This window comes from Paramacrobiotus metropolitanus, unplaced genomic scaffold, assembly GCF_019649055.1.
Source record: "Paramacrobiotus metropolitanus isolate TYO unplaced genomic scaffold, Prichtersi_v1.0 Parri_scaffold0000001, whole genome shotgun sequence".
In the NCBI taxonomy this organism is placed as follows: domain Eukaryota; kingdom Metazoa; phylum Tardigrada; class Eutardigrada; order Parachela; family Macrobiotidae; genus Paramacrobiotus; species Paramacrobiotus metropolitanus.
This window is the reverse complement of record NW_026570221.1, coordinates 975213-1002223: the sequence shown is the minus strand read 5'-3', so window position 1 is coordinate 1002223 and position 27011 is coordinate 975213. Positions and strand designations below refer to the sequence as shown.

The window sequence follows — 27011 nt, the reverse complement described above, 5'->3', positions numbered from 1 at the left end:
TGGGGCTGGATCCCATCAACCGGCAAGACTGTCGGGTCACATGCCATCAGTTTGAAAGGATCCTGACTTTCGCTGAGATGTGCAGCAAAGCTGTTTCCGTGGCGGCAACGGATGCTTTCTTGGAGGCCGGCTACGCGGCGTACAGCTGCACCTTGCACCGTGCGCGGAATGATAATTGATTTTTAGGCGCACGGTGGCTCATTTACGGCTGCACGCAATAGTTAGAAGTTATACTAGACGCGGTGTAATCGGCAGTTCATTTACTGACATTGTGTTTCCGATGCCAACACAACATGCAGACGGGAAAATTGCAGACTCATATAATTGTCAGACAGTCTTCAGAGTTCCCGTTACTCAATTTCTGAATTGTGTTCAGTCAGGCGGAATCGTATTCGTAGTTTTCGTACATTTTAAATGTGCAAATTTGCTAGCCACAAGTCATGCATTAACGTAAAACTGACTGCCGCCAGAACCCTTTAGCGCTTAATCAAACGTGAATTCGATAATGTACAGAAAATCACCGGTATTCAGCGTATCGATCTACGGAAGTATGGATGAATTAAAGATTTTATGGGTGCAAACTTTCAACTCCAGACAGAGTGAGCGGAAAACTGCTGCCTGTGTTCTGCTGAGTACCGTCAGTTTGCCATTTAAGCTGGTTCAGTAGGCAGATTGCTAAATTATACCGGTGAAACTTTGAAACTGTTCCATTGAAGACAGGATCAAAAACCATAATGATTATTGTATCTGCCGAAAAATGATCTGTTTGCAAGCGTTTTCGCAAGAAACGAATGTGCGTTTTATCCGGCTCCGATCTTCCTTCACATCAACGTTACTTCATCGAGGCTAGAAATTAAAACGTTTTGAGCTTTCGTAAAATAATCCGTGAAAAACTTGTTGTAAAGTAAAATAATTTTTGCAAAATTAGGTAATAATTGCTATAAGAAAATTTTTCCCAGAGGTTTCAGCTTCCAGGTGACGTAATGCAAAGAACAAAAGGTTTTTGCCCAAGTCTATTATTTTGTTATTGCTTAACGTTATGTCGTTCTTAAACCCTACGACGTCGTTGCTTACAACTGTTGTAAATTAGGCATGGTTACACTTGAAAATTTCAATCTTCTTTCAAACCAAATCATTACGATTCTTGGCCAAATTTCAAAATAAAACTGGTCCATGCATAGTTCTTGGGAATATTTTCCGAGTGATTGAAATGAGCGCATTCAATTGAAATATGCAAAATTTCGGTGAGTTTTGATGCAGTTTTGAATCCACATCTGAATAAGCACCGACAATTTCCTGTTTCAATCAATTACTTGCGTTAATGCATGACTTATTGCCTAATTAAGGCAAATGTAAAGGGTTTGCAGGCTGCTCCGTTTGGCTAACCGGAATTCGGAAGTGGAGCATCGGAACTACTAAGAAGTGTCTGACAAGTTTATAAGACTGAAATTTTTCACTGTGCATTTTGTATTGGCATCGGAAACACACTGTCAGTAAATGTACTGCAAACTATAGCGCGTCCAAAAATTATTGATTATTGCACGCGCGGTAGCTCAGTTACTGCTGCACGCACTGAATTGCCAGTTCTTGTAAAATACCGGGCAAAATTAAGCCAGTACCCAATGTCTGCGTGACAGCGTTTCTGAAAAATGCTCATGCGCAGTGCGCTATAAGCGAGCCAGTGGAAGCTATAGTTTAAAATTATCCTATTTGTCACGGCTTTCCAAACACGAACAGTTGTATGCGGCAAGACAGATTTTTCTTTATTGAGTCTCAAAGATGATGATGTCTCTGTTTTCTCAACATTGATAGTATCGATCCCACTTCTTGTTCCGCATCGCATTATGCACTGTTGATGCATAATATAATTATCGAACCAAGTGCCGCGTTCTTCGTTGACCTTGTATGCTAACTATAAACCACCTCCAAATGAACTTGATTTTGACGAGTCAGTAATAACGTGCGGCCTGCAAAGAAAAATAGAGCAATTTTGCAACAGCTGTTGTTAATGGCTTTTTTCAATCTGAGCCAGTCATCCGGGGCAGGGATCGGCTTTTGTTGCACTTCATAAGGATATGAATCCATCGGGAATTATATATGTAAGTGGAATTGGAAACGGTTGCAGTTCTTATGGCTGCTTCAATTAACCTATATTACTTCCATTAACCTTCTCTTATGCGTTTGTCAAGCGGAAATTATTCTGTGGTATGTAGGACATGTTCGTGAATCGGCTTCGCATCCGTTTGCCTGAGCATATTAAAGGCTCTCTCAGAACTGACCCTTCTGATTTACCCGTCTCACTCGACACAGTTGGATTATTGGGCGCAAGTGCCGCATTCATGTTTAATTCCCAAGAGTAGCAGCCTTATCTAGCAGGTTTTGGGCTTTGACTAAAATGGACTTGAACGCGACAATAACCCATAATCTATCGGCCATCAACCATTCGGACTCCCGGCCTTTCTCACCGCCGCTAAACGTCTCCTTGGATGGCGGCACCTTCAGCACCGGAATATTGGTCGTTACGCTCAACACCCTGGCGGTGCTGGTGACGATGATCCAGGCATCCCTGCGGACACCCTTCAACATGTACATTGTCGCCATACTGTGCAGTAATGTGGCCTTCGGATGTCTGGACCGTGCACTGGACATCGCGGAGCGTACGTACGGGTCAGTGAGGCTGGGTCACTCCCTGTGCACCATACACTTGTATGCCACATACGTCATATCCCCTCTCATATACAACTTCCACTGGCTGGTAACGCTGAATCGCGCCTGGGCACTCTTCGGACCCATCTCCTACCGTTCCCGCCACAATCGAAAAATCGCCGGCATCTTCTGCGGCGCCGTGATGGTCTATGTGCGTAGTTTCATGCTGCCGCTGCTGATTCGGGATCGTCTCTTCTATCGTCTGCCACTAGAAGGAGGCTGCCGGCTGAATAACAACCACCAGCCGGCTCTCGCTGCGTTGACGACTTTTCTAATCTATAACGTACCCAAGGTGGGCATTCCGGTCGTCTTCCCATTCTTACTGTGGAAGATGTACTCGCGACGACGAGCAGTCAGACCCGTTGCTAATCCAGCTGCACAAACGCCCACTCGACCAGAAGGCGGACGCCCCTTTTTGCTGCTGACGTTATACACCGGGAGTACTTTGTTTTGCTGGTGGCCGATCATGTGCTGCAATATTATTCTCACCTACAGTCCTCATATACTAAACTGCACCCCGCCCTGTATCGAACCGCAGTCAGTGTCTATATCGTCCAGACGGTCCTAGATCCTTTGATTTTCATCCTGACCCTCGGTAACATACGCAACTGTTGGCGCCGGCTGTGCAAAGCAAAAATTAACAATCAAGTCATACTGGTTAGGATTTCTGCAGGCAGAGAAATTGCCGCCGCCAGGAATACCAGAGAGAATCTGAACACCATTCCGAATGTTGCCATCGTGGCCTAATATCGGCTCTAACTGCATCTCCATTCCCCGATTGGCTCCTGATTTCCGGATGGATTATTGAGAATTTGGATGATCCTTTAGCCTGGACCTGTCGTGGAACCTATCGATGCGACTTTGCCAGATCGGTCTGCTTCATAGGCAAGATGGTGCCATAAAAAGGCAGCGTGTTTTAAATAAACTTTACTTTTCACCGCCGATCGCGCAACAGGCCGAGCTATTCATCAGACAAAAAAAAACACTTTGACACCAAAAGTCGGAACGAGAACGTTAGCCGTATATACTCACGCCACAAGTATCTCGTGGTGCCTGTGCGTTGGTCACCGCCAACACATACTCACGGCAGTGTTGTTTGCGGAATGTGTTGTGAATCTTCGGTTTGGTAATGCCAGTAGCAGTTTTTAAAAGGTCATCGATTTAACCATTTGTTGGGTACCTCTCGTCTTAAAACCCAGCTTCCGTGCAAGTCTTTTATGTCAACAGTACCATCAACATTTGTCCTACACAGACATTAGTGGGGACGATTTCGCCAGTCACAGATTACTGTTTTCAAAATGGTAGGCACGTTAAAGCATTAAAACACCAGTTTTTTCAGAAGGATTTATACAGGAATGCTCCTTTTTCGGCCCGTTGGCGACTCGGTGGCCCTTTAACTTCACGTCATAAACAAAGAAACTTTCTCATTCAGATTTTGGCTTCAAGGTTTTTTCTTAATTTGATGACTGCCTCGGTCTAAGCAGAGGCCAGAGAGGATCGCGTCACACCATGGTGTAGCTAGATCCTCTCTCCGATCAGTCAAAGTTACAAAACATATCTGGTCATCGTTTATTCGTTTTCAAACCATTTCCGCCTTCTCAAACCCGCTTTTACTGCTAGTGGTCGCCATAAACCACCAGTGTTTTTGCAAAAGCCGTTTTTTCTCATTTATTGCGGCCGCAACGCTGGGAGACACTTCCGATCTCCTGTATCATCCTCGCGAGAGGAGCCCTTCGGTACTAGTCGCGCACCATATGTCTCAAAAAGATTCTGTAAGTTCTCGTCCGAAAGTAGGCGGTGAGCGTAACCTCTCATGTGATGCTGGATGTGTTGTAGTTGAAATCTTGGTGTTATATTGCTGTTATACGTAATTGGTGCAGTTGTATGATAATTAATGTCCATTTAAACGTGTTTGATTGTTCATAATGTGGCGTACGAGCATTGGGCTGGTTATACAGCGCCAGCACGGCGTCGATGGTTTCGAGATTACTCGCTGCTCACATCGCAGTTCATTTCTGTTTTGCAAGGCTAGCAGTCACATGCAGGCTTTTTCTTTTCCACCCGCCACACCCGACTTGTTTTCTGTTTTACTTGTCTAACGCCAAATAAAGAGGGTTTTAGGTGCAGGGACTGGAAACCGGCAAGCGCGCGCACTAAGGTGCGCAGCAGACACTACTTCCTAGCCGAGAACTTCCACATGCCCACACGGCACTCTCCGTTCCGATGAAAGATACGAGTAGCATGCACATTAACAATAATCTTCGAAGGCATTAATAACCTGCTTTCTTGCGCGCCGGTAATATGACGGTGCTGCAGCAGTCTGCTGATTTCCGTGTCAACCAAATTCTATGCATGCACAGCTCGTCTGGCATCTCGTACACAAACATCTTGTTAACTGCCTCACATAGAGAACCTTTCCTGCACTCTTCAGATTAAATTGAATTTGTTTACGTTAGTGACTAAAAACAAGATCAACATTAGCAATCCAGAAATCCATCAGTAGCGCCGGCTGGCTTGAACACAAGAATGGTTGTGAACTAACGTTCTATCCTTTCCACGGTTACAGTTTCCTTGATTTCCTGCTATTCGTAGCCAACAAATGCATAAGTCGATTATTAAACTTGTATAGTACAGCAATTACAATAAAAGTGAATAGCGGTTGTGAATGGCGAAGTATGTACTAGCAGAAATTCTTCAGGATCGCACACTAATCGTACACATCGACCAGAGCAGATTCTTATCGACGCCAGCTCGCCTTATCGACGTTTGCCATCGCTTTGCAGCAGCTTGAGATGTAGGTAGTCTTTTAGGCGTAGCCGCGTAACAAATTTAATATTAATACTCATTCAGAAGCAAACGAGGAACCTGGCGCGAAGGAATCTTGCCTTTTTTTAAATTCCCATATCAAGCCATACTAAAAGGCGCGGATCATAAAGCCCGAGCAGAATAGCACCTGAAAGAATGCAGATACTGTAGCCGCCCGCACAAGTTGCTCCAGTGGCAGATCCGGCCGCTGCCTTCTCCCTGCACACACTGCGCTGAACAGCGAGCAATGTGAGGCCAAATATCCGTATACCTCACTCTGTGGGGCAACTTGTGCGGGCGGCTACAGTAACCTTTCTTTTTATGTTAGGGACCTTCGCCTTTACCAGCGGCATTTCTCTTTCGATGGGAGCGGAAACATGCTACCGCCTGCTGCACCGCTGCGAAACTCTGTGGGACCAGTATTGCCAGTCGCACGAGCAGATGAAGATCAAGACGTGTGAGAAATGGCCCATGACGGATGCGCGGCTTAACCAAACAGCTGACGCTGCCGCCATGACATGCCGGTATAGTTTTTTCGCCATGTTAATATAGGTGCAAGCAGCGGAAATTATTTTTCGAATTTCCTTACAAAAAAGCACTACTGGTAAGACAATTTTTTTTGCAATAAGAACGAAAACTATGGGCGCTGCCTGTATGCGCTGAACGCACGGTACCCGCAGAATCGTTTTTTCAAGGATGAAGACGGCTCCGAAAAGGCCGCATGGCAAATCTTTACCGCCAAATTATGCGCGTCGCCTATTAGTCTGCAACAGTTTACGGCGGCGTTGACTGATTGTTACTACATCAACTGGGACGCCTTCCAAATTAAATTCCCGTTACCACCGCTGCCCTGTGGGCAACTGTCTTACAACGCGTCCGTGGTTGAACGATACGTCTGCAGGTTAGCACTGCCTGAACACTGCTTCCTCCTTTTCCGCATTCACAAATTATTGCCAAGTTTTTGGATCACAGCGTGCTGGTGGACTTTGCGCAACACCTTAACGGCACCGCGCGTACCGCAGTTACAAAATCCTGCGGAGATGAAGGACTGCGCTTTCTGCTGGAAGGAGCGGCACTTCTGCTTAGCAATAACTGTACAAACTAAATACTACTTGTTGATACAGCCTCGCTACACCATTTGTAGCCGCTACGCGAGTTGGCTGAGTATGCTAGTAACGCACTACAGTCACATTTGGGGGCATCCGGCAACTGAATTGCTCTTTACCGGGCTACGGACGTCGCAGCGTCCTTATGGATTTCAATTGCTTCAAAGCTTTTGTAGTTTTTGTAGCTTTAAACTGGACAAGGCATACACACATTAACATGACTGCGCATGCCACCGGCACGCTTAACACAAGCACCGGGGGTTTAATAAATAAAGACAAGCAATAATTCGCAATAATAATTACTCAGTAATTTACTGCATGTACTGTCTACATTTAATAGTGTAAACCATCACTTGTAATAAAATGCATAAATAATATCGTAAATTGCATAAATAAATGCATAAATAATATCGTCTACATTTAATAGTGTAAACCATCACTTGTAATAAAATGCATAAATAATATCGTAAATTAATATGGTTCTTGAAGTGTAGCATGCTGCATCAAAATAATTACCAGTTTTTATGTCTGATTGCTGAATGCAGATCTATAAAATGTGCGGCTGATGATTTTTTTTGAATTTTTGAGCGAAACTGTGACAAAAGACTATCAGCTCTCAAGTCTCGGTCCTGTGTCATTCTGCTCTTTTGGTCGGATTGCCTTATCCATTGTGCGTGAAGGAGATCCGGTTCAAAGGAAAGCAAAGAAAATTGCGGACATGAGGTCACCGGCATGGAGCTTGGCTTGTGCAATAAAAGCATGCACGCTTTTCGTATTCACTTCGATTGCATGCGTCTCAGACACATTTCACCATTTCGGCGAGCCAAAGCGATTACGATCGCATGTTATCAAACGACTACAGTTTGTTGAATACATTGGCAGTCTGCACTTGATTGAAATCGATTAACTTTAACGTTGCGAAGTATTTTTGACTGAGAATTCGAGAACAGTTTCATGTCCAGAGATAACCGCCTGACACTGACCGTGGTAGGCGGTGCCAATCTCGATGCTAGCTAGTTGAGTAGTAGCTACCTAATCGTTCTGAAGATGACTTTGAATGGTGCACTAGGGACCTTCTGCATCCAGTTTTAGGGATTATCTTGCTTAATTTGGATGTCGTCATGCAGTTGCAACCCAGCCACACAGTTGTTTAAGAATGGCTACAACCAATGAATCAAAACGTTCGGGTGTCAGTTTTTCGGTTGTGTTCTGCTGTGCTTATGCGTTATAATTATGCTTTTGTACTTCTTATTTACACTTGCAACTGGAAAATCAAAAACATGCATACCGTGTTTTTTGAAAATCAATAGTAGCCTCCGCCAAAACAGAAGCCTAATCTGCCTTATAAGCCACAATTTCACAATACTCAGCCTTTATCTTTACAAAATGCGTCGCCATATTAGCCGAGGTTCGCGAAAAAAATAATGGAAGCCCATGGCAACTAATTCGAAAAACACGGTAGATAACGCGCAACAGGCTATTAGTTACTATTAGTTATTATATTGCCTTGTGGTCTGTCCGTCATCGTAGCACTTACTTGACCTAGCGTGTAACAATTTTACGCGGTAGCGATGCTGCTTGTACCACTGTATAATCATCTTTGCAGTTTTCCCTGTTTCCATTCAATAATCAATATGGGGGGACTGGAACTTGGAAGGGACAAGCGTTGTCGAAGAAACCAAATCGACAGAAAATGGACCGACGTTCATCGTTTTTCACGGTCAATGTAGTAATTTTCGTGCTAACAAAACAATGGTACAGTAATGAGAAACTATGCTAATGCAATGTCCGAGAAATGTATCAACAGAGAAAGTAACTCAAGCTGCAGTCACCATTTACCATTCACAAGACGACAAAAAATTTCTAACTCGGAATACGAAGGCAGTGCTAACAGTGCTAACAAGTATAATTATAGTTGCAAAGCTGTGTAATCGGTAATAAAATTATAACACGCCAGATTTCAGGTGTAGAAGAGGGTAGTTGAATAAATTTTTAAACGGCGTCGAAAGAGCACTTTGGTGCGACTTCGTTGTCAGTTTCGTTCGTTTCCGTTACCGTCTTTGTAGCATCCGTCCAGAATGTGTACGGCTACCTTGCTCAACGTCGACACGTCCAGTTCCCGCAAGTCCGCTCTACTCCACCGTTCGGAACTGTGATCCGAGCGAAAACTGCTGAACCTGCAAAAGTACAACAATGCAGTTACCGGCGAACGATGGACGGTCAAGAACTTGGCGAATACATCAGAAACGTATGGTTCTTCTTCCAATCTTTGTCACTCACAGTGCGAAGAACCAGCGTACATGGATCCATTCGGTTGGATAGGCCAACTTACGCACCCAGCGCCCATGCATGTCCGTGACCTTTGCGCGAGCACGTTGCGTGACGTTCGGGCAGTTTTCGTTCAACGCTGTTACATAGCGTCGGCAGTGTTCAGCGGCCGATTCCGTGCAGCAAACGCGCATGAGCGGAATGAGCACATCCCATTCAGTGCTATCTTCGAACCGCCGGAGCTCTGCAGCCACTTCCGGCCAGGCTGTACCATCGATGCGGAAAATGCTGTCCAGCAGTGAATTTGTCCCGGTCAAGTTTGACGCTGTGTAGTTGATTAACAGCAGTTCTTGAGACACCGTTAGCACTTGGGAGACATTGCTGCATTCAAAGACTCCACTCTGATCATTCTTCTTTAGATCAAAAACTCGACCGTCTGCGCAAAAGCTGCCATCACAAGGGTTTTTTCCGATGATACGCTTCAGGTGGAACCCCTTCAGTCCTAAGAAGTTTTTGATCATCCAGAGTTTTGACGAAAACGATCAGGATTGGCGCGCTGACAACATATCATGTGTCGTGTCTACAACAGCCAGTGTTTGTGTGCACGGCAAAACGGTTCGGTCCAGGATTGTGATGAATTTATACTGGAAGCTGTAATTGTAAAAGCGGAATTCCGCCATCTCGGGGTCGCGCGCACACAGCCGGCTTACGTCGACGATAATATGCCGACGGCCGGCGTATTCTTGCAATAGAAGCATCCATAGTGGGCAAACCCTATTCGAAACCATCGCCACAGTTAACAAAGAACATCGTACTGTATTGCTAAAATTATTGGCCGTAGCCCCAGTAAACAAAGAACCTCGAACCGTGTTACGAAAATTATTGGCAGTAACAAACTTTCCATTATAGTTAATTTTCACATAAATATTTAGGGTGTTCGGGCTGATAGTAATGGTGTCTGCTATGATTCTGGTGCTTTTAACTGTGTGGCCACTAAGTCCCGGCTGTCCGGACCTTCCTCATTATGTAATAATTTTAACAGTGCTGCGTAATAATCCTTTCGTGTACTCTGCAAGCGGAACTGATATCTGTACGTATATTACAGTGAAAGTGATGTTGTATAATTGGATCACCCGTTATCTCGAAGGCCTAGTGATGTGATACTACAGCTTTCTGCTACCTTACTTACTACATATTTACTAATCTTCCAAAACTTTTACTTACTATTACTTACTAATAACCCAAAATTTTTTAAATACTTGCTATTACTTACTATTCCCATTTTTCCCAACCAATTACATACTAGCTATACTAAATAAATTTATTAAAATTTTTAATTCAATGTGGTTATCATATTTGGGACGCTTGTGCATTTCATGAAGGAATAAAAAATACATTCATGAATTCCTATAGTTATACGTAACGCAACCGCAGTTTCGGGTTGGCGGTACATCGTGTTTACGCGTGTTTACATGAGCAGCAGTACCACCGACTGTTAAGGCACCAACTTTAGTGTGCAATAGCGTTAAATTGTTAATGATGAACCTGCTCCAGTACAGCAACGAGTCTTTCATCTAGTTATTCGCTGAAACTCAATTAGTAAAAGAATTAGTAAATAACTTTTAATCAGCGAAAGCCAAATCTTACTATTTACTATTGTAGCTGAATATTTACTTACTTTTACTAATTTTGCCTGTAAAACTTTACTATTTACTGCACATTTAATTTTAGGGAAGCTTTTACTAATTAAATGGCATTTATTTAGTTTTATTTAGTAGCACATCACTACTCGAAGCGCAAACTAAACAACGCCAAAGCAGTAGTGTTGTGCTACTAAATAAAATTAAATAACGGCCATTTACTTAGTAAAAGTCCGCCTAATATTAAAAGTGTAGTAAATAGTAAGGTTTTGGAAACAAAGTAAGTAAAAGTAAATGTATGCCGGAATAGTAAAAAGTAAGTAAATATTAAGGTTCAGCGTTGAATAAATAAAAATCATTTACTAAATTATTTACTAATTTGTTTTATGAGCGTTACGTAAAACTGGCGTGGCAGGAGCCGCCACTCGCAGGTAAAGTCAGAGTGCGCAGTAGTCGGCTGCCAGCCTGCCGCCCTAAAAGCAGCAATATTTACTGTTCAGTATGCACCTGTATAGCTCGATTAATGCATAAGAAATTTATCTGCACTATTTTCAGTAGTCTGTTGCGCTCTGAAACTAGGGCATTTCGAAACTGTCAATGCTAAATTATATTTATTTAGTAAATTTACTTTAATTTAGTAAGTAAATGTCCTTGGAAAAATTGAAATAGTAAGTAAAAGTAAGTAAAAGTCCCGAAAAATTTTGAATACTAAGTAAAAATAAGTAAACTTCCAAAAGCAGATAGTAAAAATAAGTATATTGGCAAGGACTTTTACTACCCAACACTACAAAGCAGCATCGCAACAACGGCCTTGAGAGTGTCTGTTTTAAATAGGGCTAAGGCTATTCTGCCGCAGTAGGAACAATATGCGGCAATATAGCTCGTTGGCTATTTTGCCGCACACTGCGGCTCAGTAGCCTTAGGCTGTTTGGCCGCAGTGCCAGCGGCAAGTTAGCTGGTTAACAAATTTGCCGCACATAGTAGTCACAGGCTATACCTAAAAACCTAACAATAACCTAAGAAGAAGATCTAAGAATAACCTAAGAACAACCTAAAAAGAATAACCTAAGAAACTAAGGATATCGAAAGAGCAACTTAAGAACGACCAAAGAAAACCTAAGAAACCATTGAAACCGAGGAACCTAAGAAACAGAGGAAATCTAAGAAACCTAAGAAAACTAAAAAATCCATTGTAGTGTACCTATCAACGTATGGTTCGCTCAGTTGCATCACTTAAGTTTCTGCGGTCAGTTATGATCTAGCAAGATTCAGTAAATCTAGAAATTCCACATATATCACATCCATCTAACATACTGCGGTAAAATAGCTGACCAGCTGAAAAGCCGCACAGTGCGGCAAAATAGCCAACTAGCTAACTAGCCGCAGATACCGCGGCACAAAAGCAAAATGCTATTTTGCCGCAAAAACTGCGGCAAAATAGCCACTCCGTTTAAATAGCCTTGATAACAACACTGCAGTTGACTTGCCGGCTCAACCGTGTTTGAGTAACGACATCCAGATGAAGGAGAATGTTAGCCAGAACCGGATGGGTAAGCTCATCTAGGTGCATTTCTTCCAAATCTGCAAAGACATCATTTAAAGCGGGCATAGAGCATCCGTCTTCTTTATAATTCCCAAAATAAGCGTCTATAGTTCATGGATGGTACGTAAGACTCAAGATTGAGTGAACACTGACGTTCCACCGTTATTATCGAATCATAAGCTCTTCCCGAAATAGGAGATCTCCCCGTATTTGGAGCTCGATCGGCAAATGGTCCGATTTAGCGAAAAATGTAAACTTCACCCGAAATAAACTTCAATTAAAAGTACTGCACAGTTTAAACGTTGTTGTAAGAAGAAACAGTATATTGTATAAACATAAAATGGCGTCGGTAACGTCATAAACTGGAGTTGGGAGCTGCACTTTCCAGCTGCAATTCCCGGTTGGACTTTATGACTACAGCTCCCAACTCCAGAATATGAGTCATCACAATTGTATAGTGTATGTCCATAGTGCATACTATAATACTATATATATATATATATATATATATATATATGTAGTTAAAATTTTATACAATAGTTAACTAATTACAGTCTTTCGGGAGGAAGTAAGTATTAAAGGCACCACGGAACGCATAAAATCTAGAAAAAAAAAACAAGTGACTTTTGTTACAATGGCGCGCATTGTGTGTAAAAAAAACTTTTGCGAAGCCGTGGTGGGGACTTGCATTATTGTTATGTTAATTCTTATAATACTGCTGGAAGCATTTTTCGGAGCAAGCCACAGTGTCAGGACCTTTATTAACAATTGCACCGCACTGGAAGTTGATGATTTACTCAATCGAAACATCACCCCATGGGCGAGTGTTAAAATCAGAGTCAACAATTCTACGTTTTGAGTAAGTAAGTTTAAATCGTTTGTTAATTTCCGCCGACGAAACTTCCAGCTTGCGCTTATTGCGTGTTATGTTGAACGGATAATTCACGGTAATTCCGCTTGGCTGGTCCGGTGGTGCCAGGCTTTCCAGTAGCATCTCTTTCAGGCTTTCCAGGTTTAGCTGTTTTTTCGCTTGCCGTGTCAACGTAAATTCCTTGACTTTTATCGTTTCACATCCAGTATTTGTCTGGTAAGCATAGCTTTTTGGTCCTGGGACAACAAAGAATTAACATTTTAAGTTGCTCGCATATTATTATCTAGATAATTATTCTTTTACCAAGCGCTACAAATTCGTCAATGTACTCGTCAGGCTGTAAAGACGAGGACAAATCACCCAAGCACGTTCCCGTTGGTGGATCGGGCAAATCGTCTCTATGGATGTAGAAAATGCTGTCTGCAAAATAAAGAAGTGGATGAGCAATTTGCCGATAATACTGTTTCGCGCGTTCACCTGTATCGTGGTATAACAAACGGTCTCCAACCATTTCCATGAATTTTAATAAGTGTAGCCGTGCGTACGCAGTCGTAAAAGCTGCGATAACAACATTGGTCTTTTTTGCTCGTCGCAATGTAGTCCTTCTTGGAGCGGTATTGAACTGCCATAACTTCATCGGTGACCAAATCGAACCCGGCGACTTCGTACTTGTTAGAAAACAAGTAATCATGGAATACCTCTTTCTTTTCCACCATATCCGTGTTGGATCGGTCTTCCTGTTGACCAAATTTTCCCCTGCAATGAGCGTAAAAATAATGAACATGCACAAATTAAATAAGTTCACATGTGTACCAAAAACTATTTAGCATAAGCTTGCAAAGAGCTCTCAATGCGTCGTTTTTCGCAATATTCTTTTTATCCAGTAGAATATTTTCTTTAGCAAGGAATTCTTGAATATATCTGTCTTTTTCATCTTCCGTTTGACACTGTGGTGGATATCCAGAAGCTTCCGTTTTCAGCTTCAAAAACAGGTCAATGTATTCTCTGAATAAATACTGCATTTGTTCTGGATAGTGCCAAGCCGAGTATATTTTATCGATACGATAGCCAACTTCTAATGCTCGATGAATTTCTGGAGTGCACCAAGTTCCTTCCAGAGCCCTGTCCTCATCATCGTGAGAACATGGTTCGTTTACGCGTTCCGTCACGCATTTAGCGCATAAAGGAAAAGTCAGTTTATCAGTTTTGTAAGGTAGCACCGGTAAAAACAACGACGGTGGAGGAATGACGCGACATTTAATTATTCCAAAAATACTCTCCACAGGCGGAAAATCTTTAGTAATGATAACAGGCGGTCCCACCGGATAAGGTAGATTTTTGTTAATATAAGGGTATTCGCTGATAACGTCGAGCGAATAGATTTTTTCTCCAGGATCGCACTTGTGGTACAACTTGATAGCGTTTGTCCTGCCACCAGTAAATGCGTCTCGGGGTGCATAGGTTCTTCAATACCGGTCAACTGAATTATTTTCTGAAATTCCAGGTCAGTAGTGAGCCGGCTATCATAGTCGTGTTCCCAGATCGAAACTACGGAATAGCCCATAGTTTTGATAGCTTCAAGGCGTAAGGCAGTTGCTTTGTTGACTTCCTCCATTGGCCGTTTCAGAAAGGGATGCAGCGTGCTTTTTGTTGTGCATTCGCTGCAGCCGTGCCACATACATCCTGCACAAAAACATTGAAGGTGAATTGCGTTTTGAATGTGATCGATAACATTTATATCGAGCTGACTAACCTAAAAACTCGTAAGCGGTTTTTGTATCCCGATCAAAACCATCCACAGTCCAGTGACCGATTCGATGCTCTTTTTGCAATTTTACATCATTTTCCATTTCAATCCAGCGTAGCCAACGCTCTCCTTTGACAGATGACTTTTTGCCCTGACCAGGAGGGCCGATCAACGCAATTTGGTTTTCCTTCAGCATTCGCGCTCTCCAAAAGTAATTGCACATGCCGGGTGTGGTTAGTCCAGACGCAAATGGGCATAATCCATCGGTTACCTGTTGGAAAAGCGCTCGAAATTTTTCGCACGCTTGTTGCAAAATGAGGACATCTTGTGAGCAATACCTAAAACGAATCGGATAAGTTCGATTCTGTAAATAGCATAAGGGTTTAGCTTACTTGATAAAGTGTGCATTAAAGTCGAATTTGTTCCTGTGACGGCGTCGCTCTTTGCGGTACCATTTCATGAAGCGCTTTCGTTCTTTCTTTTCATAGACTGATAGCCATAGTCATGACGATCGGGCCAAGCAATTATTTTATTCCAGTTTTCAGGCTTATTAAGTTTGTGTGGGAAATCTCCTTTGGTTTCTTGCAAACCAAATGCTTTCGCAAAATTTTTTAACGATGATGGTACATAGTTCATAGAGTCACGAAATTTTATTTTGAGTTTGGGCACGTCCATCTGCATAACCTTGCTCCCGTTGAAAATAAGCGGACGTGGAATAACGCCGTTTTTCACGAGATAATTCAAAATGAAGTATCCATCAAATCCCTGAAAAATAAATTATCAATTTATTTAATAAAGAAGTTACTTAACGTGTTGACTTTCGCAGCCTTCAAATTGTGCGCCATAAATGTGTTGCCACGGAAACGCTCACTGAAAATGAAATCGCCAAGTTCTTGTGAAATGTCGCCGTTAATATTACCGTTTTCTGGAAGAATAAATTTTTCATTTTTTGTCGCGATCACCGCTAGGTTGACTTTAAATTCTCCACTCTCGTCTTGATATGTTTCCAGGTCAAAGTATGCCAGCTTGTCGTTATGGTGCTTGGCCTTTTCTTTATCCGTAAATTCCACGGGTTTCATATAACACACATGGTTTTCCTCCGGAATATAGAATAACGAGCAAGTCGCACAAAAAACCTCACCACATCGATGTTGCTGATCGTCAACATCTAGTTCGATTTCCTCAGCAATATCGTGGTCCTGGTCATTGTCCTCGCCATGAATTGTATCGTAATTGGTCTTCATACGGCGATTTACCATAGAGACAAAGGTTTTACACTCACGGCAAATGAAAAAATTTGCGCAGATGGTGCTGCTCCCAGCTTGGTGTCTGTCAAAACAATCTTGCCCATAGAAATCGCGGTTACAGTCCAGACAGTGTATGGTTTCTTGCTTATTCATTTTGCAAGTTGCAGACAAACACTGGTGGCACTTGAACTCGCAGCGGTGATACTGTCTTTGATCGTAGCCTTTCATGCAACGGTAACAGTAATAGTGGTGCTCAAAATAGACCGGTAAAGATGTTAAAACATCAAAATGTTGATCGTGATGCAGCAGCATAATTCGCTTTTCGCAGTAGGCGCCGCAGTAGACGATAGAATTTCCATGATCCACAGATACCACAATAAACTGATAATTCGGTAAAACTTCTTCAAAGCGGGGAATATCTTGCACGTTGAATTCTCTGTTTGGCAGGTTGGCAGTCAACAATAATTCTTTTGTCTTCTGGTCTTGCAACTTTTTGGTTCGGTAAAGCTTTGTGTACAGTTCTTTGTCGCCATCTGCATGCGCTTGTGCCACAACTATAGCCCTGGCCATACACAAACAGTCCGTATTTCGAATCTGGGTAATACATCTTTTGTTGCCTAAAATCCGCTGCAACAATTTTGATACATTTTTTCTGCATGATCCGGATGGCAAATCAGTGTGCTGGACTGACAGTTCAAATGATTCGTCTAGCAGAAAAGCCTGATTAGAGTTTAGAATCCGCCTTATTGTCGTCATCCACCGTTCAATTGTTATTTGGTCCCGCCGAATAGGTGGCATCCAAATTGGATACTGCAGAGCATTTTGATACATGCGGATTCGCACCAGGTTATGCGCTGGAATCGCAGCAATCACACTCTCCAGAATATCTTTCAAAACGAGTGTTATCGTTTTAACAGCATACTTGAACGATAGATTATCCAGCCCCGTCACTGTACATTTGTAAGTTTCGAACGAAACTGAAAATTTCTGGGAATATTTTGCTCCGATATTTTCGAGCACATAATAATCTTTAATGTCATTCAAGTCTGGATCGACTTCGTCAGCTATATTCAAAGCTGGCAGATCAGCTCGTGGTACAGTATAATTATGATCAAGAAGAGCATAATCATGATTGAAAAGTGCGGTATCAGCAAACTGTGGGTTACTAGTACAGGCGTTAGAGTTGCCCCGTACACGATCAGGTACTTGCGTCATCGTAAAGACGAGCTCTGGCAACGTGATTTTACTAGTCTCAAAGATGCACCCAAGATACTCAGATTATATATGAATAAATTCCGCTACAGCATTTTTGTTATCATCTGAATTTCCAAACAGATCGCTCAATGATTCATGCGCTAAAAATGTCAGGCATGTTAATATCCGCGATCCTTTTTTGTTCAGTGCGGTCCTCACCGGAAATGAATACAGCTCCACAACGGATGCAGCACCTGTTACCCTGTTCATCTGCAATTTCGTAAACCTTGTCAGAAATGTTTTAAAAAAGAACATCAAAATTTGAGCACGTACCCGAATAGTAATTTAGATCTGGTCTTGAAATTCGACTGCGCCATCGTCGATGATGACGAACGCCAGTGTCGGGGATCGGCATGCGGCAAAGCAAGCATTTTTTGGAACTTTTTAGATACTGAGTCAGCATCCAGTTTGAGTAAGCCTGTGCTTTGTTGGGACTGTAGCATCTGTCATTGCATAAATCGGAAAAGCGCGGGCAGCCTAACGAGTCCAAGTTGATGCAATCAGATTTTAATAAATCCTGGATAATACCGCACTTTTCTGAACCTTTCGCATAGAAAACAACGCTTAGGGGGTCTTTAACGTTTTGCAGATAGTTTCTGAACGCTCGATTTATCTGAATCTCCAGGTCCGAGAAAGCTTTAACAAATATTTCATCGACATTCGTGGAACTGATGCCGTACTTGCTAACAATGTAATTATCCGGAGGAAGCAAAAATCGGGTGTAATATAGACAATGGAAATCAACAGAACTAATTGCCAGTTCCGTTATAATTGACTTCTCATTACGATTATACCATTTGATGTCCACAACAATTCGAAAAACCATTCTGCTTCGCCAAATAGAAATAGATGCAGTAAGGAAAAACTGCTATGAAGCACATGTTTTTGGCAAGACCACGAGTACAAAATGCGATGTCCTGTTATATTTCGAAACAAAACATCCACATGGCAGCGCAATGTTGCTGTAGTGTAATATTTTGTTGCACTGCAATTTGTTGCGGTACAAAGTAACTACACCTACACTCATACGTAAGGGTTTGGATGGCCAGATTTTATTGCATTATTTGACGGAAAACAGACTGAATTATCATAGAGCGATCACGAATTACAGTGTTCAAATCAAAATAATGATTAATATAAGCACAAACCATTCGATCATTCGACGATTTGCTATTGGTGAACAAATGAATAAGAGAGGTAAATGACTCGCCGGAGCATCGTTTTAGAATAAAAAAGCAGCAGTACTGTCCGCACACGGTACTCCATTCCATTTGTAAACGATGCGCTTGCGAAATAACTAACTCGGCGTTCTTGCAAAAACTTTCAATATGGATGCCGTAAAATCTCGGTTCGTGAACATAAGAGTCAAAATATTCCAATTTTCCCGGGACGTCCTGGTAGAACGCCAACCAATGCGAGCCTGGCTTTGCAGCTTCGTCAGTATTGACAACGCATGCCCATGGCAGCTTCATTGGCAGGGACGGTGGTAACATGTCCGCAGCAAATAAACCAATAAAAGCGTCTTTCGTCACGGTACTTGAACGTAGCACGTGGTCGATTTCAGCAGTGTCCATTTTAGTGCCGATCTGCATTCAAAATAAAATCTGAATTTTTTTTTTCTTTTTTTCCCCTTTGTCCTGTAAACAACGGGCGACCGAGAGCGCGAAGCGCTCCGGTCGCCCATTGTTTACCACATCCGTCACGATTCTCTTCAGCGTCAAAAGGGGCCGACGGCGCGCCCACCCCCGCTGGCGACCCTGAAGCTTACCGCGCAGGCAACAACACGGCATTTTTAAGTCTTACAACACTTACGTTAGGTTTTTACGCTGTAAAATCCGCAATTAGCTGGCGATGTGAATTGACTTCAATAATATTATCCCACACCATCATCGTAATGGCCATAATTGGTTCAGTTAATTGGGCGGCGAACTGCAGGCGGATTGATAGATTTCCTTGGCGCACGGTGCTTATCGGTCCCCGGCCTGTCCGTGAAGGTGTCAGATCGAATCCCCAAATAGCAAATCCTTCCGCAAATGCTTTACGGTCGAAAGGCAGCGCCCCGTCCGGTGCGTGCAAGCGGCCGAGCGTCTCCAACAGACCGTCATATGATTGCAAATAATCACCCGTGGCGAAATTTGGTCGGTAGGCTGTGCGGGATATTACTGTCCGTCGACTTCGACACTTATATAGTTGAGATTGAAATGTTCAAAGTTAAACGGATTACCTCGGCGCAGCCCGTGAAAACTCGAGCTTTTTACAAATCCCACAAAAACACATTTGGGTACTGCTCCAATATGTAAATTAGCCAGCACTGTGCTCTGAATCATACCAATATCATTAACACGCATACAAACTCGCTCAATAGGGTATTTCACAGTCTTTGTCGATAATTGGGCAGTAAGCGCAGACAAATATGCCGGATTAGGCACAAAGCGTTTGACGTACAACCGCGGATTGCGAATGTATGCTTTAAAGGTATCCACTGGAAGATTGGCATATGAACGCAGGTAGAATTCCGGCTTATTCAAAATGAGGCGCACATGTAGCGGTACACCGGTGATCAAATTTTTTCCCTGCTGAAAAATGTCCGTACATAATTTGGCGCTGAACGGGACGTACTCGTTGGTCACAAACATAGCTTTTCGCGTTACTTCTCCAGCGTTATTGGCATGATCTTCTAGGTACCCGGGAGTGTCTATATAAAATCCAGCACTTGTTGCCTGGCTTTTTAGGGCAGCCGGTGTGTACCCCAACAAATTTTCCAAGTACGCTCGGTAGGCATATAATGGGGTGGAATAAGTTATCAGGCGGTTGGCCATTGTTACCTCTACCGAGCTGAATATAGAATGCGCAATCAAGTTCACTGGTGCTACTAGATCCGTGTTTTCAATATGCGTAGCCGCACCAAGTCCTGCAATTTGCTTTTTGATTGCAATATCCATTTCTAGCGTAATTTCCGGTAGCACTAGCAGCGCCGACGTTGAAGGGGGAATGTAAAAGGAAATTTCTCCAGAACTAATTTCTTCTGTTTGCCCTGATGTTGGTAGAATGCGTTCTTCTTCTGTCCGCACAAAATCCGCTAGAGTGGCCGGAACGGAGAATAAATCCGACTCGACCTGCATAGCTGGCACGCTTCCTTCCAAAATAAAAAGCCATTTTAAAATGCGTCCTCAAATTCTCTTGGGGGAATCCGTTTAAGCCGTTTAAGTCGGAAGGAAGGTTTCTTTATCTTTTTTGTCCTCTTGTGCTGCTGCTTGAGCCGTTTGATGCCTCCTTGCTGTTGAGGTTGCGCAGTTAACGCTTCCGAAATTTTCTCTCCTACCTTCTTGGATGTTTCACTTAAAACTGTTGTCGCTGCGTCGCGTAAGTGGGGCTTTGCTGCTTCCATTGCTGCTCTGGCATGTGGTGCCGCTGCTTTAATAACCGGGGCAGCAAAATGCGCTAATTTACTAAACATTGCGCGCAGGAAATTAGGTAGTATAAATCCGCTGCCATTTTGCATTAAACTCCCGCGATAGCTTGTCATGACGGCTCCATAGCCGTGCTGGCTACTAGCGCCCGTGGCGGCCCCCGCAAATAAATCCAGATAGAACGATGGTGACGGCTCAAAGAGGATTACGGGCATTTTTTAGCGATAGTAATACTGAATGGGGCGGAAATGCAGCTTTACCATTGACTTTCCAGTCTGAAAAATTGCCGCTTCTCCGAGATCAGTTGCAATGTTGATATCAATAGTGTCCAGTCGATCGTATAAAACAGGTAAATAATGTGGATCCTCAAACCTTTCGGAAACAATTTCGAAGCGAGGAACACTTGCTTTAATGGGGAAAGCGCGCAAAAGCTGCATAGTTTCATCGCCCACAATATTGTAGTCGCACTTGTTGCAGTAGACAAAATTGACTGGTTCCCAATGTGCATATTTACGGGCTTATCTGCTGTCATTGTTATAGACGTCTCCAACAGTTGCAACTCTGCCAGGGCTTTCAGCTGGTCGGACAGTGTTGTAGCTGCGGAAGCAAAATTCGTTTTTTCCATTAAAAAATTTTCATATTGTTCAGACTGTGCAGCAGAAAATCGTCGTTCTTTAAATCCAAGCATACGGGATAGATGCAAAGATGAGGGAGGAAAATCCAGAAAAACACGTACGCTGGGAAATTTCACTTTGAGCTTGGGCTCGGTTGCAAATAATTCTAGTTGGAAAGCCGCCTGTTCTTTCGCTGTAGAATCGCGAAATGGCTTTAACCGTGGTACTTTACTGTTGATAAAATTAATGATGTCACTTTTCTCATAGATCCCTGCAGGTACCGTAATTGTGTCCCTCTCCATAGCGAAAACACCGTTGCTATCCATAAAAGTAATTTGGTCAACGTGCAACGTTTGGGGACTGGGTAAATTGTACATTGAATTAGGATACTGTATTTCCACCAATGCCATTTCCCATTGTCCCGGTAGCGATATCACGCTCTTTAACTTTGTGGTCCATTCAGCTGCATTATTCTTTGGGAACCGTTGCATACAGGCATCAGATGGAAGCGTGACATAAAAGCTATTATGAGCCATTTCTGACACGACTGAGTTCGGCTTCGTAATATTTCCCGCGAATTAAGTCCCCGTCTTCATCCAGTAATACGTAGAGGGGCTCGGGCTGTTGTGGTAATACTTGGTGTATCTTGTAAATTTCCTCCTTAAATGTTGACTCATATCCTTTTTCAAAAAGTGTTTTGTCGATGGCTACTCGTACTGTGTCACCTACGCTGTACTTTGGCTTTTTCTGCTTTCCCAATAATAATTCTGCATATAGTCGATTGAATATTTGCAGAGAATTGGACTGGCTAACCTCATTAGGCGTGACTTTATGCGAAGAATGAATTGCGTTGTTGTAACTGTTTACCAAATCTCCCAGAACGTCCCAGTACACTTTAGACTGTCGGTGTCGAAATAATTTCCATATTCGTTTCTTGAGATTGCGTATGCCATTTTCAGCTAAGGATGCTTTGATTGCTTTATTTTCAGAAGAGAACAAAAAAACCTTTTGGGCTGTCAAAAACTCTTAACATCCTTATTGTAAAATTCAAGACCTTTGTCCGTTTGCAATTTAATGGGAGCTCCGAGTTCTGCAAACACCTTTTCCAACCCAAGTTTTACTTCTAGACCGCTTTTATTCTTTAGTAGTTGACAGCTCACTTTCTTGCTGAAGACGTCGATCACAAACAATATCCAACGGTATCCTTTGTTCTGCTTCGCATATTTTGACATGTCTGCCAGATCGGCTTGATATTGCTCCGCTAGGTTTGAGACAACTACGGGGTTTCTTTTGAACCTTTTGCGTCGAGATTTGTGGACTGTATATGGATCCAGATGCTCCAGCTGTTCCCGCGTTTGTTGATAGTTTGGTGCTTGTGGAAAGTGGCTGCGAAACTTTTGAATCCCTGTTAAGCTGCCCGGGTGCTGAGGGTTCAGATACGCTTGTCGTAGCAGTAGATTGGCCATCGTATTCGTCGTCGCTACTGCTTGATCCATCGCAACAGCTAGATGTGCAGTTCCATGTCATACCTTCACCCAAAGACAAAGAAAAGGGAACGCATCCACCACCACTCATTTGTTATTAATAGTCATCCAGTTGAACTGGGATTTGGTTCTTGAACCGATGGGACCTTCGATTTGTAAAGTGTTTTCATCAAATACTTCTCGCTTTGCACGCTTGCGTTTTGCCGGGGGTGCAGGTGGAATAGGAGGGAAAGCATCTAACATACGATCAGGCATATTAGGGGGTACCCACGGCTTCTTTAATAGTTGTACTGGAATGGGGGGCACAGATGCTGGAGGCGGAATAACCATTTGGTCAGGGCCGAACGCCGACTCTTTCAGCGCCAAAAGCGAGCCAAGTTTCTTGATAACAGTTCCGCTTTCTCCCATTCGCTTAGCGTATTCCGTGAAATTATATCTCTCATCAAATCGTCCAGTTTTACAATATCCACAACTTCAGTAGGCTGCTGTTGTAATTGGACATCCGTTACAATACGACCAACCGTGTCACTTGCAAGTCTTTTCATTTCGCTCGCGGGAACAATATAATGCACTTCCGGTTTCATTTCAGTAAGGCAGTTCCCAAAACAGCTGCCAATACAGGTAGAACCGCAGGTAAGAATCCTCCGCGCTGTAATAAAATTTCCTCTTGCTTCGTAAAGGATATTTTTTGAGGGCAATCAGCTTTAATGGTCGACGCCAACGCTGACACACCTTTAGCTGATCGGTGGTAAGAGGCACTGAATTCTTTACCAAATTCAAACAAATTTCTTCAAAACAGCGAAGTTGTCGTTTCGAAATATTTTCCAAAAGAAAACGACGCTGCTTGGGTTTCAGCGATCGCAGGGTAAGGAGAAACGGTGCAAAGTCTTTTAAAATCTGATCACACATTCTTGGGCAAGTTTGTCGTATGTGGATTAATGTAAATTTTAGTCAACTCTCCCGGTAATATTGCTGAACGAATCCTTAAATAGGCAGGTGTGTCCGGTTTCATATCCAAAATGAGAGGTTGAAATGGTTCCTGGCCGACTTCCTCGTAAGCTCCGCTGAGATGTTTTAAACCAGTCTGCCTTTCTAGAATCTTGATTTGGTTCACATCACGATTATTTTTGAACAGTATAAGATATTGTGCATTAAGATGCACGTCTCGCATAGCAGACCCTTGTTTATATAGGTTATTGAATAATAGAAATACACAAAGCCGTTTATGGTGTACTTTTTGAGTGAAGAGTTTAGCCAAATGCTCATTTTTCACCAAACCACTTGCCACGTCATCCAGTATCAACAAAATATTTTGTTTACCATCAAAATAATTTTCATCCTCCACAATTTGTTGAATATTTTTTGTCAGTTCAATCCCAGGGACTTTGCGCTGAAGCATTTCGTAGGCTGGCTGCATTTCTCCGTACACCAAAATAATTCTTCCAAATGGTTGGTCAAATAATTTATCGCGCTCCATAATTAATTTTGACACATACGGCGTTTTCCCCGAAGTCGTTGGCCCCACAACAAGGACTGAAGCGGGTAGTCGGAATCTCAAATCAGCTGTCGTGCGCGGATACCTATTTAAGGAATCCATTTCCAAAGGGCGGAGCTATTGCTAGCGTACCGATAACAGAATGGAGATTTCAAAGCGGAGGGTTGTCTTGGATATTGATCGGTTTATCGCTGGCTCCCAACGGCTTATAAAACAGCTGGCATTTTGTGATTGCCCAACTGGTGTTAGCAGGTGCTACACATTCACCATTCCATCCGACTTTAATCATTACCGCGTTGAATTTAGGAGCCAATCGCGTCACTCACACGGACTTGTCTGGCATAATCGTGGAGATTATTTATACTTGGACATCGCCAGGGCGATTCAGGATATGCTGGAGCTTATTGGTGAACGACCTGCGCGTTTGACGTTTTTTGCCAAAGGATTGGAAAAGCAAAAGATTTTGGAAAATTATTTGCCTGAAGTGTTTAATCTTGAAGACATTGGGTGCCCGAAGTTTAAGGAGCTTACTTCATTACCACAAACAACGCTTTCAAAAGCGGAGACATTTGCAAATTGGCTGAATGGCGAAAATAACTAACGTTGTTGCAACTGCTGACCTTGGCTGCGCAATTGACTTACCCAGCTTATCCGAACGCGCTCCGCTTTCTCATTATGCACCACATAAATTTTCCGGGCTTCTTCTCCGTTCCATTCGTCCTTACAAATCGCACTGCCAAGTGTACCGCAACGGCAAGATCACAGTTAATGGTGCAAAGTCCATCAGTGATGCTCTCGCGTTATTGGATCACTATTACCGGAAACTGCAAAAATACGGCTATCAAAAAGCATCGTTAAAGAATCCAAGAATTGTTAACATTGTCGCCACTTTCAATTTTGGGAAATTTCTTAGTTTAGAGAAATTATACAACTCAATAAGAGCAAAAGCTGATGCCATGTTTGAACCTGAAATATTTCCGGCCATGCGAGTCCGGCTTCAAGGTTGTACGGCGATGATTTTCCATTCTGGAAAAATTAATTTATTAGGTGCAAAAGATGCTGATACTCTTCATACTGCTGAAAACGAATTGCGCCTGTTATTAGGAACCTAAATGCAGCAGTAAATAAAATTACAAAAAAAGCTATCGTTGCATATTTCTGTTACCTGGCATTACAAAGCATTAGTGCTAAATTTATTAAGAAATGTAAAGAACGTTTACCCTTAAAAGTATCTGGTACATACTACATATACAGTGCAATACTGTACAATACATTACTCATTAATAATGATAATTAGATTTTATTACGAAATGTATTTTTTTGTTATAAAAGCATTGAGCAAACATACAAGCATATAATAATAATTTTTGTAATCAGGAAACTGCGGAATCAGCAAATTACGCCATACCGTTGACAAGGTGGAAAAATTCTTTGAGAAGTTCAGGCCAACTTTTTCCACTCAAACCCTCGTTGTTTATAGCAGCCCCGAAACTATGTAAACATGACAAATACAGCATGGGTTACAACGTAATATAAACTAAAAACACTTGCTTCACTTACTTCGTGTACAAGAAATTCATAAATTCTGCAATTAGCGGAGTAATCGTTAACAGAAATGTGGCTTTGGCTCCAGTGGAAAAATTTTGCAGCGACCCTGGCGGACTTTTTTCCAGTTGATCTGCACGCACGCATAAGCATGCACGCAGTAGACTGCAAATAATTGTCAAAATTGATTACACACTACAGGCATAATGTACAGTAATAAAGAAGATAATATTCCATCGTACCTGTTAGTTTCCATGATTATATATGTATAAATAAATTGAGAATAGAGCAGCTAGTAATATCCACTGAAAAGTAATTATATTTCACTTACTATGCGTTGAAAGGCTTTGACGAGCCAGATGCGTTAAAGTGCTCCTCCATAGTGTAAAAGAATGTAAACAACTTGTTGAATCAAGCAATGAAAGTAAACCAATATAACTGTACAGTGTACAGTAGTATCCATATAGTACAGTACCATCCATCCATCCGTACAGTACTCCAACCATTGGGCGCATGTCAAGTTTCACAATTATATATAAGCCGTGCACAATCCAGTTAAGCAATTAAACTACTCGATAAGTTGACAAATAATTTGTATATTATAAGTGCGCAGCATTACTATAAGTGTTTTCAATCAATAAGAGACGCGCATGGTATGCAGCACCATCGCTGACGAGCCAGTTGCGCTAATGTGCCAATGCCGCTCCATGCGGTAAAAGAATGTAAACAACCACTTGCACGCGTGCAACACGGCTGCACAGGTAGCTGCATCTGGGCTGCGAGCATCCTTGAGGTATGCACAGCAGATGCACCAGCGTGTGTGTGTGTGATTATCAGTAAGTGAGTAAATTAGTTAGTGTACTTCTATACAGTGTACATATGCAGTAATCATATGCTGCAGTTGTGCTGAATCATATGCTGCAGTTGGGAGCTGCAAGTACAAAGTACAACCGGGAACTGTAACTAGAAAGTCCAGCTCCCAACTCCAGTTTATGACGTAACCGACGCCATCTTATGTTTATACAGTATACTGTTTCTTCTGTTGTATTTTCAAGCAATTTCGCAAGTGAAGTGTTCAGCTGTGATGTTTACCTGTTTCAAATTAATTGTGTTATCTTAAGCCAAGAAAGTTACATAAAAAACAGACGTTCCCCGTAATACACGCAAGCCCATTCTTGTAATTAAAGCACCTTCACGATGCGCTCCAAGTATTTTTGATCTGGGATTATAATTCGATAATATAATAAGGGCTTTTAACCGATTATACATTGTTAAA

General features: G+C 42.4%; 2 protein-coding genes and 2 long non-coding RNA genes across 4 annotated transcripts; 1 reads left to right on the top strand and 3 right to left on the bottom strand.

Annotated features, from left to right (window-relative positions):
* The first annotated feature begins 5597 nt into the window (after nt 1-5597).
* Nucleotides 5598-6558, top strand: LOC129581398 (uncharacterized). The gene is made up of 3 exons (XR_008689505.1): nt 5598-5760; nt 5840-6412; nt 6484-6558. It is a non-coding gene; the product is annotated as an uncharacterized LOC129581398 (long non-coding RNA).
* Nucleotides 6559-8437: 1879 nt separating this feature from the next.
* Nucleotides 8438-9653, bottom strand: LOC129581237 (uncharacterized). The gene is made up of 2 exons (XM_055472207.1): nt 8898-9653; nt 8438-8794 (listed from the first exon to the last, which is right to left on the bottom strand). Exons 1-2 carry the CDS (start codon nt 9404-9406, stop codon nt 8650-8652), a joined length of 654 nt encoding a protein of 217 aa, XP_055328182.1. The 5' UTR covers nt 9407-9653; the 3' UTR covers nt 8438-8649.
* Nucleotides 9654-12597: 2944 nt separating this feature from the next.
* On the bottom strand, nt 12598-25830 carry LOC129597715 (uncharacterized). The gene is made up of 10 exons (XR_008691639.1): nt 25751-25830; nt 25599-25681; nt 25157-25216; nt 24833-25014; nt 15079-15451; nt 14693-15024; nt 13753-14622; nt 13417-13695; nt 13243-13359; nt 12598-13175 (listed from the first exon to the last, which is right to left on the bottom strand). It is a non-coding gene; the product is annotated as an uncharacterized LOC129597715 (long non-coding RNA).
* On the bottom strand, nt 15922-20329 carry LOC129596848 (uncharacterized protein F54H12.2-like). The gene is made up of 3 exons (XM_055494593.1): nt 19000-20329; nt 17461-18773; nt 15922-17397 (listed from the first exon to the last, which is right to left on the bottom strand). Exon 1 carries the CDS (start codon nt 20307-20309, stop codon nt 19347-19349), a length of 963 nt encoding a protein of 320 aa, XP_055350568.1. The 5' UTR covers nt 20310-20329; the 3' UTR covers nt 15922-17397; nt 17461-18773; nt 19000-19346.
* Nucleotides 25831-27011: the final 1181 nt, after the last annotated feature.